General features: G+C 40.7%; 1 protein-coding gene across 1 annotated transcript; it reads left to right on the top strand.

Moving 5' to 3' along the window:
* Positions 7,068 to 7,700, top strand: LOC109220125. The gene has a single exon (XM_019384591.1). The coding sequence runs from the start codon at positions 7,068 to 7,070 to the stop codon at positions 7,698 to 7,700; it is 633 nt and encodes a 210-aa protein (XP_019240136.1).

Here is a 19,185-nt window from a genome sequence, read left to right on the forward strand (position 1 = left end):
CAACAATCTCTTCTTGAGCACTTTGGAGAAGACCCTGAGTCGACGCCAATTCCGAGGCCACATCCTCATTTCGCCTCCTCAGCTCGAGGAGCTCCACATCCTTTTGCCCGAGCTACAAGGGAATCGACAAGTCAGTAAGCTTCGAATTATGGGAGCAACGAACGGATTTATGAATAACAAGTTACCTGCTCAAGAAGGCCAGCCTTTTCTCGGAGCACTCCCTCCAAATTCGCCCTAAGCTCACTTAAATCTTCCCCCTTTCGAGCAGAGAGGGCCTCTGACTCTTGCAATCCCGAGGTGAGCTTCTCGAGGTCCTTTCCACGACATGAAAGCTCGTCTTGGAGCTTGGAGAAAGCATGGTCATACATCTTCCGCTGGAGCCTCTTCTGGAAGAGTCAGGAAAAACAAGGGAAGGTATTTAAGACCCAAAGAATGTACATTAAAAGCCATCACCTTCTGCTGGAGCCTCTTGGCTTCTTCGATAGCGTTGGGAGAATCGAGATCAATGTCCTCACTAACATCGTTAACACCATCGAAGAAGTTGTCAAGCTCGCCTCCCCCTTCGAGGGGACCCTCCACGTTGGTAGCGTTTTGGTCCTGAGCATCCCTGAATTCCCCGGGCGAGAGCGCCCAAGTTATGACCACCTAGGGCTTAGATATCACCGAGGGGCAAATCTTGTCCCCAAAGGCTCCGGGTCCAGACCCTTTGGAGCTAGCAGCAACGATCTCCTCAACAAAAACTGCATCACGCCTGACCAAAGGCTCAGGGACCACGTTCACACCCTCCTCGAGGGTCTCCACCACGCGGGGTCGATCTGATATGACTGCCCCCGATTCAGCGGCCTTCGGGCGGGACGCCTGCTGGACATCCGTTCCCAACCTTCTCCTTTGAACCAAAGGGGTATCATTGCCATCATCATCCTCACCCTCGTCATCGGAGCCCACTCTAGAAGCTGAAGATGAGACCTCGGCCTCAGCTCGAGACCTGGCTTTCTTTGCCACAGGGGACTCAGCGACCGCCCTTTTTTTCCTCTTCTTACCCTTGTCGGGCTTCGGAGCCTCCTCCTCACCGTCGGGAGGCGGTCTCATCTGCACTCCATCGCCAAGGCCTGTGGAAACATAGTGATCAAAATTTGTCAGCACAGAGGGGAGAGGGAAGAAATGTAAAAATATGATAAAGGTAGCAAAAAGGATTTTACCATGATTCTTGGCCACCCACCGCGTTTTGGCCAGGTCGGGCCAAGATCGCCTAAGATACGGGAACATAACATCCAATCGCTTAATCCATCCCGGCAAATCCTAAACCGCTTCAGGATACCAAGCGATAGCTGCAAAAACCGAGGGGAGATCATTTCTCAAAAGAAAAGTAAGAAGACCACAAAGCATGTTAGAAGGAGAGATACTTACGCTGTGTATTCCACTTCTCCGGGAATGGCATCCTCTCGGCCAGGATGATGTCCGAGGTCCCCACTCGGACGAACCTGCTCATCCAGCCTCGATCCATGTCCCCATCAATGCTCGAGAAAATGACTTCTTGGACCGAGGGTGAAGCCTAATCAAACCTCGATAAAATCGAGGGCTATACAATCTTATCAAATGATCGAGGGTAAAAGTCACACCCTCGACCTCATTGGAAAAGTGGCGGAGAATGTAGACTATCCTCCAGAAAGATGGATAGATTTGACCAAGTGTTACTTGATACTTGTCGCAAAAATCGAGAATAACCGGATCTATCTCTGGGGAAGAAGGGTTCGAAGAATCGACCGGACCCAAAGTGAACGGGTAAGTATATACATAAAGGAAACCGGCTTTGTGATCCGTTATGCTTTCGTTAGAGCAGAGGATCTCAACCAGCATTGCCTTCCACCATCGGCAGTCTTTCTTCACTTTCCCTATATCGATCACAACGCTAATATACCGGGACATGTGTTCGCATAGGCCCGGTATAGATGAAGGTTTGTCGACGGAAAAATCCTTCATCGTGTCGAGCCCGATAGGAGTACACTGTTCAACAGTGGGTATCGCATTGGGTTTTCCTTTGGATGTTCGGGACGGAGAGGCAGCCTCGTCTTTTTGAGGAACTGTCTTGGAAGTTCTATCCATGATGGTGGCAAAGCTTTTCTGAGAAAGCAGGAAAAGGATCGAGAACGGAAGAAGAAAGAATGTGAAAGGGGATGGATCAGGCCCTGAAAATTTGAAGGTGTTGTGAAAGTATGAATTATCAAAAGACTAATGCATTTATAGGAGCCATGTGGGCAGCGGAAAGGACGAACCAATAGCGGTTCGTGGGCTTCTCGATAGTCGTGTTTAACGGCGACCCGTGCGCGGCTTTTTGAGTATGGCATTTAATGCTCTGATGAGCTGACGTCATGACGATGATGCTTATGGGGTAGGAGTTCAAAATCATTTCCTATCACTTTGTTCTAGGAAACGCGGGGACTATCTGTATACAGTAGAAATCAACGGTTCGATTTCACGAGCATCAATGCATCTCGAGGGTTTCTTGTGATCGACTCCGAAAATTCTCGATGGTCGACTTCGAGATAGTATAAGTAATGACCGGCCCCGAAGAAATGTGAATTAGTGGTCTCGGCGGACCAAGGTGAAGTTCCCAAGGCGCGTACGTATAGCTTGTCAAGTCTAGTGGGCTAGTAAAAAGGAGAATCAAGGCACTAAATGGCCGTGTCAGTCCATATCTTTGTAATTTAATGCTTTTTTACTATGTTCCCCCTCATGTATAAAGGGGATCCTTGTCATTTGTACAAATCTGATGCTCAATACTAAATACACAAGAACATTCCTTCTACTCTCTAACATATTCTCTTGAGTTCATTACTTCATTAATTGCTTACATTCAATGTATTCTATTTATTGTTCTTCATTTATTGCCTATCATTGGTCATAAAAAAGCCATCGCCATGGCTCGTATAACTGTTATCTCCCCTTTGGCTGCCCCGAATCGACCACCCAGTTCGACCCCGAGGCCCTGTAATCGACAGCTCGAGGCCTCTGATCCGCCACCGTTTGGTTCGATCATCTTGTCATTTCTAAGCTATAATCCTGATTTCTAACCTTTTACTTAGCATCCCTCGCTTAACAACTAGCATAAAAATAGATCACGTATTTTTAGAACCTCACAATCAAATTTAATTGTTATTACCATTTTTCCGGTAAACAGATATATTTCTCAGATTGAAAGCATGAAGAATGAAAATCGAGTATCTCCATTAGAGAGAGAAAGAAAAAGCTTCTGGATATTTTCTATTATGTGCTGTGTAAAATGAAATCAAGTGTTTGTACAAAATAATAAGGCCTCAGATAAATACAAAATTGGGCCCTTATTACTGGCCCAAAGTAAAGAAATAAATCAACCACAATCAAATGGACCTAGTCCAACAGATGTCTTTCTAAAACTCCAAGAATGGAACAAATTTATTAAGGGCATTAGCAAGAGAAGTGAAGACGTTATCCTACAAATTAAAGTAACTCGGGTGAGATTTCAGTTAAGTTTGACAAACAAACTCGATATGACTTTGCTCAATACAAGTTCAACTTCCTCGGTATACATCTTTCATGCCAGTCAACCCCCATTAAGTTGGTGCATACTCCAACTGCTTGTGAAAGATAGTGTATGACGTCCTTATCTTCATCAGATCCAATCATTGTATATGAACATGAAATCCTCCAATATTGGAGAGTGCTTCACAAGTTCAGAGATAGCAACAACGCCCTTATCTCATCTCATGTTATTGTAAAAAAGAAGGGCCTGCAGTTTCCAGTCGAGGGAATTAGTTCGCACGCTACATGTGCTCTAACCAAACCCAAAGGGGATAAGGAACTGAACTGACAATATCAATGAAATCTTAGACATATGCAACTCAATGATAAATCAAATATTCATATATAAAATGGGGTAGCAAAATAGAAAACACCAAAGAAATACTCATAAATACAGAAGATGAAGATACGAACAGGATAGGACGAAAGTAGGGACCAAATTAACACCAAATTTCACTCCCTAAAAAAGTCGAATGAAGCATGTTTATGAGGTTGTCATTTTGGAACCAATTCCTTATAAATGAAATACCAATGTGTCTGAAGCTCATACATACAATTCATTTTTTATATATACTATAAGTATTGAAATACCAATTAACGCAAATCATGACAATCAATATGAAATATTAAAATAACCTAATAAAAAGTTCTTAATAGTTTTTCAGGAAGAAGAAATTTTATTCATTACCTCTCAATATGAGCCGCCGAGAGATTACTTAAAAGCAGTTTCTTTGCAACCTTCATCGTTTATTCCTCTTGCACCCCAAAAAATTCTATGTGCGTTTCAGTTGCTTGGTCATAGTGAATTTTTACTACCCCAATTTCAAATCTTAGGTTAAAATTTAAAATTTTATTAAAATAAAAGAAATTACTCACATGTAACACTTCAGAAATGTGTGATATCAGATGAACCAAGAATACATTTAGAAAAAGAATAATAAAACATATCTTGGAGTTAACCAAGACCTAAAAAGAAAATTAACAACACAATGAAGAAGAGGAAAAATCAGAGAAGAAAAGGTGAGCATTTTTCGAAGGAGGAAAGCAGGGAAATGACTGATATTGAAGTGGAAAAATGGGATCAATGAAAGTGGAAGACAAAAATACAAAAACCAACACGTGTCATAAAACTGGGGAGAATAAAATTGCTGATTTTGAAGAGCAAAATGAAACAATGCCCATGACAAACATCTATAATTTCCATTTTGCCAGTGTTCGTTCCAATGTTCGTACACTTCAACTCCTATTTCTATATATTACTAGTAATTAAAAAAAAATTCTCTCTCATCTCTCTCTAAAACAACGGTTTGCTAACGGCTAACTCCCAACGAGTAGGCCCACGCGCCACTGCCATGGATCCACCGAACGGCGCCTCCCCCCCCCCCCCCCCACACTCCGGCGCGTCTGCATGGCCAAAACACTCCTCATCAACCTACAAAGTAAATTTTTGAAATAGCTAACAAAAAGATCTCCTATGCAGATACAATTCAGCCTCTAAACAATTTTAACCCCCAAATCAACATGCAAGGGAGTCTGTAATAGCAACTCACTCTACTCATAATGGGATGCCGACAGTTTTATTCAAGGCATCAGACTACTATGTAATCATGGCTAAAGAATGTAAACACACAATTGTGGGTAGATTCCTTAAACCTAGGCCCCAAATCGACCGAATTAGGTCAAAATTCAAAGAGCTAATCTCCATCAAAGATAATGTGAAATTTGGGGTTTATGATAACTTTAATGTGTTTCTGAATTTTACAAATGAAGATGATTTCAATGTGGTCTGGTTCAAGAGAGTAATTGAATGAGGGACAACAAATGTGGTTTCAGAGGTGGTCTCCGAATTTTAAGCTAGAGGACGACCTCCCAGTGGCACCGGTATGGGTGTTGTTACCTGGTCTCCCCTTTCATATGCACACATGACAGTATGTTAAGCAAGTAGTCAGTGCCGTCGGAACGCTATTGGAAATGGAACTAGCTACGCGTGGTAAAACGAGACCTAGCATGGCGAAGGTTCGAATTGAAATTGATTTACTTAAATAGCAACCAGATGCTGTTTATGTTGGACAGGTATTCGAGAATGCTCCTCAAAAAGGGTTCATACAAAAACTTGAATATGAAGGGGTTCCTAAATATTGTAAACACTGTAGAAAACTTGGTCACAATATGATGAATTGTAGAGTTTTAGAGAGGAAAAGAGAGCTGGAAAAGAGATAACAAGAGGAAGAATTGAACAAAGAAGGAAGGGAAGAAGCTGAAATTAAGGCAAAGAATGTAGTGAATAACGAGGGTGAAATAGGGGAAGCTGGCAGCTCAAATGAATCGCAGCATTCCCAGAAGAAACAGGGGCAAGGCAGAACACAGAGGAAACAGAGTTTTAATAAGTCTGAAAATAACACTGATGATCAGACCTGTAGAATTGCTCAGGTACAAAACGAAACTGCCAGGGATCAGAGTATAAATGAAGACTTGCCAAAGCAGCAAAGAATCAAGAGTAGAACTACAAAGAAGAACAAGGTTAGAAGAAAAAAAAAATCCAAAAAAGAGGTCTAAAGTTGCTTTCAAACATGTCAAATTTTCCAGCAGCTTAAAAAGCAAAACTGTGTTATTGCCTAATGAAGAAAACCTTCAGATTAGCAGCAGCAAAATAAACACAACAGAGGGGTGTAACAGTGAAGAAATCATAAAAGAAAGGAGTACCAATGAGATCATGAATGAAGGCCCTTCGGATAATGAGGAAATTGTCTTGAAATCGAGTAATGATGTGGTCAAGACAACCAAGGAGTTGGAATGGCAAGAGTATGTCAATGAGTTAGTCAGTATCCCCTCAGAAATCAAAATTTTGCCTGGAATATGTCTTGAACCAGATCTTAACCCAGTGCATCAACAAAGCAACAGTGATTCAGTCTCAATGAGAAAAGAAACACAACAACAATTTGAGATCACATCTCCAAATACTGTGACTGTTAGGATACCAGAGAATCAACTACAGAATGAGCAGGACCATGACAATGAAGAAAAATTCTCTCCTGTGATCAGAAGCAAGAATCAGAACAAAAAGAAGGAAAAGAAGAAAAAACAAAATGACAATGCGCCTCCTCACGGAGGTAGATCAAACTAATTTCCCTCATTATTCCATGATTAGTGTCATTTTTTGGAACACTAGAGGAGTTAACACAAAAAAGGCCATGCCTAGACTTAAAAACCTTGTCAACATCAACAAAGTAGATTTCATAGCGCTCATGAAACCTTTTGTCAGTATGAACAAGATCAACAAATACATGAAATTTCTGAGACTTAAGCATTGCATATCCAACACAAATAGGAAAATTTGGCTCATGTGGTCTGAAAACTTTCAATCAAGTGTGATTATTGTGGATGATCAATAAATCACTATCAAAATACATAATGGGGTGGATGCCAAGAGTATGTTCCCAACTGCAGTTTATGCAAAATGTAACGCTAACGAAAGAAAAAACCTATGGTGTAGCTTGGAAGACACACACATGATGATTGATGGCCCGTGGTGCATTGGAGATGACTTCAATGTTATTCTGGATCCGGAAGAGAAACAGGGAGGTCGGCCTCACAGAATGTATAAAAGTTTAGACTTCAGCTCCTGCATGAACAACTGTGAAGTTAAGGATTTGGGCTATGTTGGGCGTAAATTCACTTGGTGCAATAATTGGGAGGCTAGAAGAAGAGTTTGGAAGAGGCTTGATAGAGTCTTTGCTAATTACTCGTGGTGCCAGCTTATGCAAAATAATGTTGTCAAGCATCTCCCAAGAACTGGTTCTGACCATAGACCTTTACTTCTCAAGTGCTATAATACAAACAACAATGGCATTAAGTACTTCAAATTCTTGGACTTCTGGGTGGAGCATCCTTCCTTCATGAACCTGGTAGAAGATATGTGGAACTCTAATATTAGTGGGAATGCATTGTGGATACTTCAACAGAAACTAAAAAGACTTAGCAAAAAGCTTACACGATGGTCTAAGGAGGAGATTGGAAATGTGTATGAGCATGTTCAACACTGGGAAGCCAAAATGAATGTCCTTGAAGAACTTGATCTACAACACAATGCTGACCTATCTAGAGAAGAGCTTAATAGAGGGCAAGCTGAATACATCAAATAGCTGACCAGGCAAGACTCCATTCTTAAACAGAAAGCAAACATCAAGTGGTTCGAAGAAGGTGATTCTAATACCAAGTACATCATAGTCTAATTAGGGGAAGAAGAAGAATGCTACAACTTCACAAGATCAAAGATCATAGAGACAGATGGGTGGAAGGTGAAGATAACATTGCAAAAGCCGCTATTAGACACCTCCACAAGAGATTCAACATCAAGCATCAATTCAATGATAATGATATACTTGAATGCATTCCCAGGATAATTACTGAAGAAGACAACATTGTCCTGACTTCCATACCTAATACAGAGGAAATCAGGGATGTTGTTTTTGATATGGGAGCTAATAGTGCAGCTGGTCCTGATGGCTTTAACGACACCTTTTTTCAGAAATGTTGGGATATAATCAAAGATGATATCACTGACTTCATGCAAGAAATTTTCAATGGAAAGAGACTAACCAAGTTCTTCTCACACACCTGCCTGGTTCTACTTCCTAAAGTAGAATCTCCCAGTAGCTTCTCAGAATTTAGACCCATCAGTCTAAGCAATTTCACTGCCAAGATCATATCCAAAATTCTTTCAAGAAGACTAAATCCTATGCTTCATAGACTCATTTCAGATAACCAAAGTGGGTTCGTCAAAGGAAGATCCATTACTGTAAACATTTTGCTAGCACAAGAGATCACACAGAACATCAAACATAAAAATGTGGGGGTAATGTGATTGTCAAATTAGACATGGAGAAAGCATATGACAGAATGTCCTGGAGCTTTACTATGTCAGTTTTGAGGAAATTTGGCTTCTCGGAGGAATGGATTGACATCATTTGGGGTCTGGTTAACAAGTCTGGTACTCTATTATTATTAATGATGATAGGAAAGGCTTATTTACCTCATCTCATGGTTTGAAACAGGGAGATCCACTGTCACCTTCCTTGTTCATTATTAGTGGTGAAGTGCTAACCAGGTCATTGAATAATCTCTTCATATGTGTAATTTTTACCCCTTTCAGCATGAATAACAGAGGTCCAAAGATCAATCACCTTGCATATGCTGATGACATTGTCATTTTCTGTGGAGGTAACAAGAAATCCATCAAGCTTATCAAGAAACAAATCAGGAGGTATGAAAAGGCTTTGGGGCAAAAAGTCAACAATGACAAGAGTTATTTCATCACTTCCCCTAATACCTCTGCATCCAGGATCAATAGAATTAGGCAAGCATCAGGGTTCATGGATAAAAAGTTTCCTTTCAATTATTTGGGGTGCCCCATCTATCATGGAAGGAAAAACACAGTCTTATTTGATGAAATGTTGGCGAAGATTGTTACAAGGATCAACGGATAGCAAGGTAAAATTCTATATCCAGGGGGAAAAATCACACTAGTCAAGCATGTATTACAATCTTTCCCCACTTACACTCTGTCTGCTGTGAGCCCCCCCCCCCCAAAGGTACTATTACTCTCATGGAAAAGCATTTTGCAAACTTCTTCTGGGGTTAGAAAGATGGGTCGAAAAAATATCATTGGAGTTCTTGGCATAATATGTGTCTTCCCAAAGACGAAGGTGGCATTGGAATTAGGAAGATGCAAGATGTTATTGATACTTTTAGTATTAAGAGATGGTGGAGGTTTAGAACACAGAACTCTCTATGGGCCACCTTTCTCAGAGCCAAATACTGCATAAAATCTCACCCGGTAGGTAAAACCATGGCTTCGGCAGACTCACATAGTTGGAAAAACCTGTTAAATGCCATGCCCCAACCTCGCGAGGCGCGACCGGCGCTCAATCGAGTGAACCCAACTGAGCAAGCCTTTTTAACACTTCCTACCCAACTCCATACGATTAAGAAAACCATGCTTTCGTTTATTTGGGCAATAGCAAAAATCGTACATTCAACATTGATAATTTATTTTCATATCACAAACCTTAAACCATGGTTATGTTATCAAGATTTCATACAGTTGCAGTTTAGAAGAACTAGAGTTTAGAATTACTATATAGTACATTGACCCATCCGACATCGAACATAACCCACACAAACGTTTACGAAGTATCTAAGGATACAAAAGACAAATTATGACAACGCCGGCAACAAGGCCCCGGCTATACCTCAAAAGTGGAAGTCTACAACAAAAGATGTACAACATAACCCCTTAAGGAGAAAGGGGCTCACCAAGACTTTGAGAGGAGGATACTCCGCTATGCGCGATCAGTACTATCCGCTATGGATCCACCTACATTCATTCAAAAATGTAGCGCCCCCGGCAAAAGGGGTGTTAGTACCATGGAATAGTACTAGTATGTATAACTAAACACCATCCTATTAGAAAGAACAACCATACAAGAGTAAAAAGAAATCATAGGGACTACAAAGCTTCAAATAATCACCACATTAGCAATATAAAAGGTTCACATAGTTTTCACATAGTTTCCGTAATTTTAGGTTGGGGCATTCCATATTGTTGCATCATCATTCACAATACCACCGCTTTCTTGAGCGGAGTCCGATCACGTCCCGATCGGCTAAGCCGTCTTACCAAGACGTTACCCTTATTTCATTCTCACTTTCCAGTTTCAATTATCAATATAATACCACCATGTGTGTGTGACATGGCGTCCGATCATGGCCCGATCGGCTAAGCTATCTCACCAAGACGTTACCCTTTTCCGTTAATCATCTCACTTCAATTTTTGGTTTCACATGTATTGGTTCATCGGCACTTGGGGCCACAATTACCACATCATACTTAGCACTAGGCCACATTCCATAACTCACGTTTCACATTATTCCCATTTTCAACATTAAACCTTTCCATTAAGATCATAGGCACATACAAAAGCAATTCAAGTCATAAGCATAAAGAGGAATTCATCTAGTTTGGCATACTAATCACAATGTAACCTCGACTTGAAATTTAGGCATTTAGCTCATAGCTCATGTTCTCTACACATCCTCAATTTTACAAATAATGGCACATTAAACACATGGAGAAGCATCTTCCACATACATTTTTCACAACATCAATTCACTTGACATAACAAGTACTACATCAATCAAATTTCGGACTTACAACATTTGCACGGACACCATGGAAGCTCAATTTCTAAGAGGAGGGGGTTTTACCCAAACATACCTCAATAGAGCTTTCCTTAAATCCTTACAATAAATTCCGGAATTTTCTAGCAACTTCGATCTATTTTATGAAAATTGCAAGTTGAACCAAGAATTAGAGACATGATTAAGGTTCTAGATTATTTGAGCATATTAGCAAGCACTAAGTGTGCATTGTGATTTTAGGACCCTTTTGTGAAGGATTCTCATCATCTTGCACCCCAATTGCTATCTTTTTAGTTCACAACCTCCCCATACCCCATTATCTTTTATGCATGTAAGAAAATCCATTTTTATACCCATGAAACCACAAGCTAATTCCTTATTCTAGTGTGAATTTCGAAACCAAAGGTTAGGGCTCAAGTTCTTACCTCTTTTGGGGTGAAGGCCTAGTGATTTCACTTGACAATCTTCAAGGATTTGGGGCAAGAATTGAGTGGGGACTTGATGAAGATCACTCCCTCTCTCTCTAGACTTCCTCTCTCACTCTATATGTAGTAAAATATCAGAAAATGGGTCTAACGGGGTGTTTTTAATGGGATGGGGTCGGGTTTTAAAATTTAGAAAATAGGAGCCCCGACGCAATCTGCGATCGCATAATGGACATGCGGTCCGCAAAAGGAACCGCAGAAATGGCTTCAAAAACCTGAACAAACTGCCGGGTATGCGATAAGAATGCGGTCCGCATACCTGTTCTTCGGTCGCATATTGCACCGCAGAACTGCCCCTCGCAAAACTCCAAGGGGATTATGCGATGACTATGCGGCCCGCATATTGATTATGCGATCGCATAATGGGCCGCATAGTTGACCTCAAAATTAACCATCAAACTGTCTGACTCTACGGTGACTATGCGGTCCGCATAGCTGTTATGCGACCGCATAATGGACCGCATAAACGCACCTTTCTGGAAAATATTATTCGTTAACTTTTTAATGCATAGATCAGTCCAAAGGGTCCAAACCGCGGCGAGCAATTTTACAAATTTGTAACACATATACCTAACATGGCACTACGAGCTTTCGGGTTTTGAGTAGAAATTTTTACGGGGCCTTACATTAAAGACCAGCTGCAAGGTGGAAGTTCACATTAAATGGACCATTCAAAATGGCTCATCAAGCTTCTGGTGGGATAATTGGACTGGTGAAGGTCCACTTGCTCACCAGGTCCAAGGTATCAGGAAATCGGCCAAAACTCAGGTGAAGGAATTTTTAACAAATGGGCAATGGGATATCAACAGGTTAAATTAGGTTCTTCCTTCTCACATTACTGATTTTATTTTTAGAATTGATATAGGTAATAACAAGGAAGATGATTTCCCTATTTGGACCATGTCGGATGATGGAAAATTCTCAAATAAATTAGCGTGGCATTTAATTAGATTTAAAAATCTAAAAAACAATTTTTTAAAGAATGTTTGGCATCAGGCAATCCCTTTTAAAATGTCCTTTCTAACTTGGAGAATTATGAAAAGAAAATTCTTTTTTGATGACATGATTAGTAAGTTTGGTACTAATATAGGTTCGACATGTTCTTGTTGTAGTGTCCCGCAGGTGGAATCCATGCAACATGTTTTCGTGGAAAGTGAAGCTGCACAGCACATTTGGAAGAATATTGGCAGCCCCTTGGGTATTATTCACCCTAATACACCTATTGCGGCGATTTTCAAGAATTGGCGGAATGCAAAAACAAAGAATAAAATTCATGGGTTGGTTCTACAAGCTGCACCAACTCTTATTTGCTGGGAAATTTGGAAACAAAGAAGTTCATATAGATATGGCACACAAAGGAAATTTCATCTCAATGTCATGAAACACCAGGTGATATGGAACCTCAAATCCATAGTAACCAAGCTTATGCCAAATGGAGACACCCCACACCACTGGCCTTCTCTTTGCTACAGAATTGACAGGTTGAAACCTATCCAAACATGGAGACAAGTTCAGTGGCATCCTCCGATCCATGGCAAGGTCAAAGTTAACACAGATGGAAGCTACATCAAGGAAAGTGGGAAAGCAGGTATAGGAGGAATCATCAGAGATGAGGATGGAAATTGTATCATGGCATTTGCAATGTCGATTGATTGTGACAGTCATAATATGGCCGAAGCTCGAGCTGCTGAGTTCGGAGGAAAATGGTGTAACTAGTTAGGTTTCACTAATTTTGTTCTTGAACTTGACTCAAATATCATAGTAAACATGGTCAATCAAGAAGGAAACAAGAACATGAAACTAAAGATGGTGGTGGATAGAATTACAAGATCGGTCCAGCATGCAAATGCAACAGTCCAACACTATTATAAAGAAGGCAACCATGTAGCTGATGCTTTAGCTAAAATTGTCTCCATCTCTAGCACGAATTTGATATGCCAATCCTTCGAACAACTACCAATAGAAGCTAAAGGCGCCTTCATTATGGATAAGTGGCAAATGCCTAGTATTAGAACAAAATATGAGAAGAACAACTTTTTTGTTAGTTGAATTTATGTATATATAGTTATGACAGTAGAGTGGTAGATTCCTATACTGTCCTTTTTTTGGGTGATAGAAATCACCATGTTGTATTTGGTTCTGAGGTAAGGCATAGCCCCCCTCACTGATCTCTTTTGCAATACAACGCCCAGACCTCTATCTGGGCAACTTTATTAAAAAAAAAACTATTGGGGGGGGGGGGGGGGGGGGGTTAAGAATAGCTTCTGGGGAAAGGGAATTCAAAACCTTTAACGTCCATCATACCGATTTTAATATTGTCCAAATACATTGCCGTTTTTTTATATTAGTTCAAAAATTATAAAATTAAAAGTAAGAAGTACTTCTCTATTTCAATTTAGATGACACACTTCTCTTAGTTCGTTCCAAACAGAATGACACATTTCTAGAAAATAGTACAACTTTAAACTCTTTATTTTAGTTATTTTATCCTTAATGAGAAGCTTTTATAGCCATAGAAATGTCATGGTCCTACAAAGTTTTTACCCATAAACTTTTAAGACCACAAGTTTCAAAATTTTTTTCTTAAACTCCGTACCGAGACAAACTACCTCATCTGTATTGGGGAAAATTGTATTTTATATATATGGTGATGTGTCAGGACGCGTGGATTGGTCAAATGGTCAATGAATCACAATTAGGCACGATTCAAGAGTTGTAAAACAGACACGAGCAAAGAAGGAGGAAGAGGCACGGGACATCAGATAAGTAGCACGACGCCCGTACCTATTTAAATCATTTATATCCGGGCATTAGAAGGAATGAATCTGGTTATAAAAACGCGTGCAGATACATCATTTAATGGGTATTAAATGCTGAGTCCGTTAAGGAATATATATATTCAATGTAATGATTGTGTAACGTAGCATTCAATATCTTTAATTATTCATAATAGCCTCATTATGATTTGGGCATAACGTACTGTCACGCCCCAAAATCCAAGGAGCGCGGCCGGCGCTCAACTGAGTAAACCCGACTGAGCAAGCCTGGCAGGTTTCATACATACTACCCAACCCAACTCATAATTAAATAAGGGATAGACTCCATTAATCAAATTCTATCAACATATAATTAACGATTTCCATCTCATTGTCATTAGCAACTTCATTATGCCACTTTAAGGGTATTACAAGTTACATACATCATTGCCAAACATCAATATTTCTACTTTTAATTGCCAATACCCTACACTACCCACAACCTGTCTGCGGAGCCTCTAAATATAACTAAAGAATAATACAGAAATACCGGCGACAAGGCTCCGGCTATACCTTACACGAAAATAAAAAAATAAGACTCCGGGAAGAACAGCGGCATAAGCCACGCAGGGCCCCGAGGGGAAAGGGGCTCACCAATACAGCTGACGGAAAGTGGAGGGGGTGCTACTGCCGGTGGACTGGAGTGCCTGCTATAGAACCACCTACAATCATAACACGAATGTAGCGGCCCCGGCAAAAGGGACGTCAGTACATTTGAATTGTACTGGTATGCATAACTAAACACCATTTTACTAGAAAGAACTATCAAACAGATACAAGCAAATAATATGGGCAAATCAAAGAAGCAATTCATATAATCTTTCATACAATTTCCACAACATTGATTAGGGCATTTCTGTCACGTGTTCACCACTATTCTCATTACCACCGCCATCTCGAGCGGAGTCCGATCACGACCCGACCGGCTAGGTCACCTCATTGGAGTCATTACTCTCAATCAATACTTCATTTCCCTTATCCGGAATCCAATATCAGCACATTACCACCATGTGTGCGGCATGGTGTCCGATCACGACCCGATCGGCTAGGTCACCTCATTAGAGGCATTACTCCATTCTCATTAGTCAACACTTCAAATCTTTATCCCACACATATCATAACAATTCCTGGGGCACTCATGGCCACCATCATCACATCGTTTCCCCTTTTTTTTTTTAATATTCCTTTTACAAGTTGTAAACATAGACACATGTATCAAGGATAATTCAAAATCACAGGTAAATGAGCACATAGCTAGCATGAATAATTCTTTGTTTCAATGTTGGCATATAGCCCAAGTATTTCAACACATAACTGTACTTTTCATCATTATCTAATTGTCAAGATTGGCACATTATTCACATTGAGGCACATCCTTCACGAATATGTATAGATAATTGCAAATCAATTAATGCGTAACAACAAGCAATATGCTAACCAATTCAACTCTTGCCATGCTTTCATAAATGACAACGGAGCTCAATTTCTAATAAAAAGGGGTTTTTAGCCATACATACCTCAATAAAGCTTTCCTTACTCTTTTACAAATTTCCGGACTCTTAGCACTTCGATCTATTGAGTAAGAATTACAAATGAAATCGAGAATTAGAGAGGAGATTGAGACTCTAGCTTGGTTCAAGCATATTGACAAACCCTAGAGGTGCAATATGATCTTAGGCCCCCTTGTTGAGAGCAATTTATATCACTTTGAACCCCTCTTTAATTCACCACCTCCCACTACTCTAAGGTTTAACATGCATGCAAGGAATCCATTTATACCCATGAATAACCTCACTAGTGACCCCTTATATCTGAGAATAAAACAAACAAGAGTTGGGGGTGATGAAGTATTACCTCTTGAGATGAAGGTCTAGGGGTCTTCACTTGATTTTCTTCAAGGATTTAGTCGTATCTTATGGAGAAATTTGATGGGGAGACTTTCCCTCTCTAAGAACCCTCTCTCTCTCTCTCTAGAATGCTCAGAAGAATGCTTAAAATAAGCTATAACACCGGATATATCGATATGGAAGTCGGATTAAAAATTAGAAAAATTGGAGCCCCGAGTCAAATATGCGGTCGCAAATGCGACCGCAGAGTAAACATGCGGTCCGCATAATGAACCGCAAAAATGCTTCCCAAAAACTAAACATTCTGACTCAGTCTGCGGTAAGAATGCGGTCCGCATTCATGTTCTGCGGTCGCAAAGTGCACCGCAGAACTGACCCTCGCAAAATTCAAAAGAAAATATGCGACGACTATGCGGTCCGCATTTCGATTATGCGACCGCATTTCGACCGCATAACTGACTTCAATTTTAACTAACATTCTGCCTCACTCTGCGGCAGATATGCGGTCCGCATTTCGATTATGCGGCCGCATTCTGGACCGCATTTCTTGCATTTTTCTGGAAACTTATTCTTGACTTTTTAATGCATTATTCAATCCAAAAAGGTCTACGCCGCGGCTCGCAAGCTCGTCGCGAAGTATATTTATGAATTGCCAACACAGGCTCCTAACTTGGCACGACGGGATCCAGGTTTTCGAGTAGGGATTTTACGGGGCCTTACACGTACATTCTCAAAGGTACTTATAAAAAGGAGATATATGATCAGTTGTAGGACATACAAAAAAGCTATTGAAATATACATTGGCATCATTTGTTTTTCTTGATTATTATATTGCTACTCAGAATTATTTCCTTTTATTCATTTCTTTGATTATCAGTAACCCGAGTTCTTCTAAATTCTAGCTTTGACTAAAATTCCATTTTTTGGTTAAACAAATTGGTTCCGTTACCGGGAATCTGATAATCTATTTCCTCTTTGCTTAACTTTCCTTGTTACATCAACTATGGCAAACAACAATGATAACACTCAAGGAAATCAAGAAAATCAAACAAATCAACAACTTCAGGGAGATCTGCAGGATAATAACGCATTAGTTCCTTCTCCACAAGGTTCTCCACGACGGTCTCGTGAAGGCACTCCTGAGGGGTCTCATACAGATGGACAAGCTCAATTCGAAAATGTTTAAACTATGGACGAGGCTTTACAAAAACTTATTGCCTCTCAAGTCAATAAAGCTCTTCAAGCTTTTGTTAGCCAATTACCTGCTGCACCACCTACACCCACACCAAATAACAACACTCTAGAGAACCCTCGTTCCGGACTCGTTAATTCAGGTAGTGGGGGAACCCCCAGCGAGTCATAGGAGGGAGAACCAGGTAATTCTAATTTACAGAATTTAGTACTAACATTGTAGAAACAGCTCAAGGAGCAAAGTGACCGCATAGAGCAGATACCTGGGGTGCCGCCCGTGATCAAATGGGTAGATATGGATAAGTATTCTCAACAGACTTGGAAGCTAAGTGCTGCTCCTCTCCAAATTCCAAAGAAGTTCAAAGTGCCTGATATACCAAAGTACGATGGAACAACAGACCCACGAGACCACGTTACTGCATTTACAATAGGCGTAAATGGAAACGACCTGACTAAGCAGGAGATCGAACCTGTCTTAGTCAAAAAATTTGGTGAAATGCTCACTAAAGGAGCATTAACATGGTATTCTCTTTTACCCGAAAATTCTATAAATTCTTTTGCTGAGCTTGCAGATTCTTTTATCAAAGCACACTCGGGAGCTCAAAAAGTTGAAAAAAGAATGGAAGATATCTTCAAGATCAAGCAAGGAGACTCAGAATTGCTTAGAGAATTCGTGGATAGATTTCAACGTGAAAGAATGACATTGCCACGTGTACCTGACAACTGGGCAGCCATAGCCTTCACAAGCAACTTGAATGAGAACAGTTCAGAAGCTACAAGGCGACTCAAGGAAAGCCTCCGAGAATTTCCAGCAACGACGTGGAATGACGTCTATAACAGATACAGTACAAAGATGAGGATTGAAGAAGATATTATTTTACGACATAAAAAAGAAGAAAAAGTAAACTCAAGACGTGCAGAAAATGAAAAAAGATCCGGTAAAAACAGGTGAGATCCATACATGGGACCTGCAGGGAGAGACTCACGATCAAAGCAGGATAATCAAAGGTACGATCACAGATCAAGGAATAAAGAATCAGGCTCGTCTTCCAGATTTGGGAATGATCGAAGCACACGTGAGCCACGAGATGATGATAGGGGTTCGAAGGCAAGGTTTGGTGGTTATAATTTCAACGTAAGCACTTCTGAACTCGTAGCTGTTTTAAGAAGCATGGGAGATAAGGTACGGTGGTCAAAGGAAATGCGATCGAATCCAAACAGACGAAACCCTGATCATTGGTGTGAATNCTGTCAAACTGTACCTTCCAGTTGTCGATTCCAACTGGGAATCACGTGCTAACCTTTTTCCAAGAGGGAAATTCTGACTCATCAGCTCAGTGCCAATAAGATTGGACCTACGTAAAAAAAGAGAAGTAAGAATCCCAAAGTCAAAAATTCTTATAGAATGAAGAAAAGTAGGAAAGAAAAAATCCTTTAAAGTGGCATGCACTATGTCATTCATGAGAGTCAGGTAGCTATGGATCTCAAGCTTTGCTTTCTCGATGGAGGCCAATCAAAGGCTCGAGCCAAATATCAGCTTGACCGGACTTTCTCAAGAGGCTGTTGTTAGCAGGAACCTCCATGGTTACGCTCCTCACAGCAGTACTCCTACTTGAAGAACCCACCTCCGTATGGTGAACAATAGGTGGAGGAATTGCCAAAGGAGGAACGGTGGAAGAAGGAACAAAAGCAACAGTTGATGAAGGTAAAGAAGCAATCACAGGTATGGGAGATGAAAAGGAAGATAAGGGAAGCTCGTCTAGAACAGGTCCTAAGTTTCCACTACAAAAACCACTAACAAAAAATTGATCGATAGACTCACGAGTGTCGTGAGGAGAGATGTCATCATCAGGAATGATAACTGGACTAACAACAGGCTCGGAAAGAGACAGATGAGGGGAGATTTCAGCCTCGTCATCAGAGACGATACGTCTCCGGGCTCGTGGTCTCATCACCAGGGAACCCTCATCTTCTTCCTCTGAATCTTCCTCCTCAGTAGCTTTTCTTTTTGAAGAACCCAAGAATATATCTTGGGCTGAAGAGGTACGAGTGCTCAAAGAGTCACGTGAAGCTATGATTGCCTCTGCG

Source organism: Nicotiana attenuata, chromosome 2, assembly GCF_001879085.1.
Source record: "Nicotiana attenuata strain UT chromosome 2, NIATTr2, whole genome shotgun sequence".
Lineage (NCBI taxonomy): Eukaryota > Viridiplantae > Streptophyta > Magnoliopsida > Solanales > Solanaceae > Nicotiana > Nicotiana attenuata.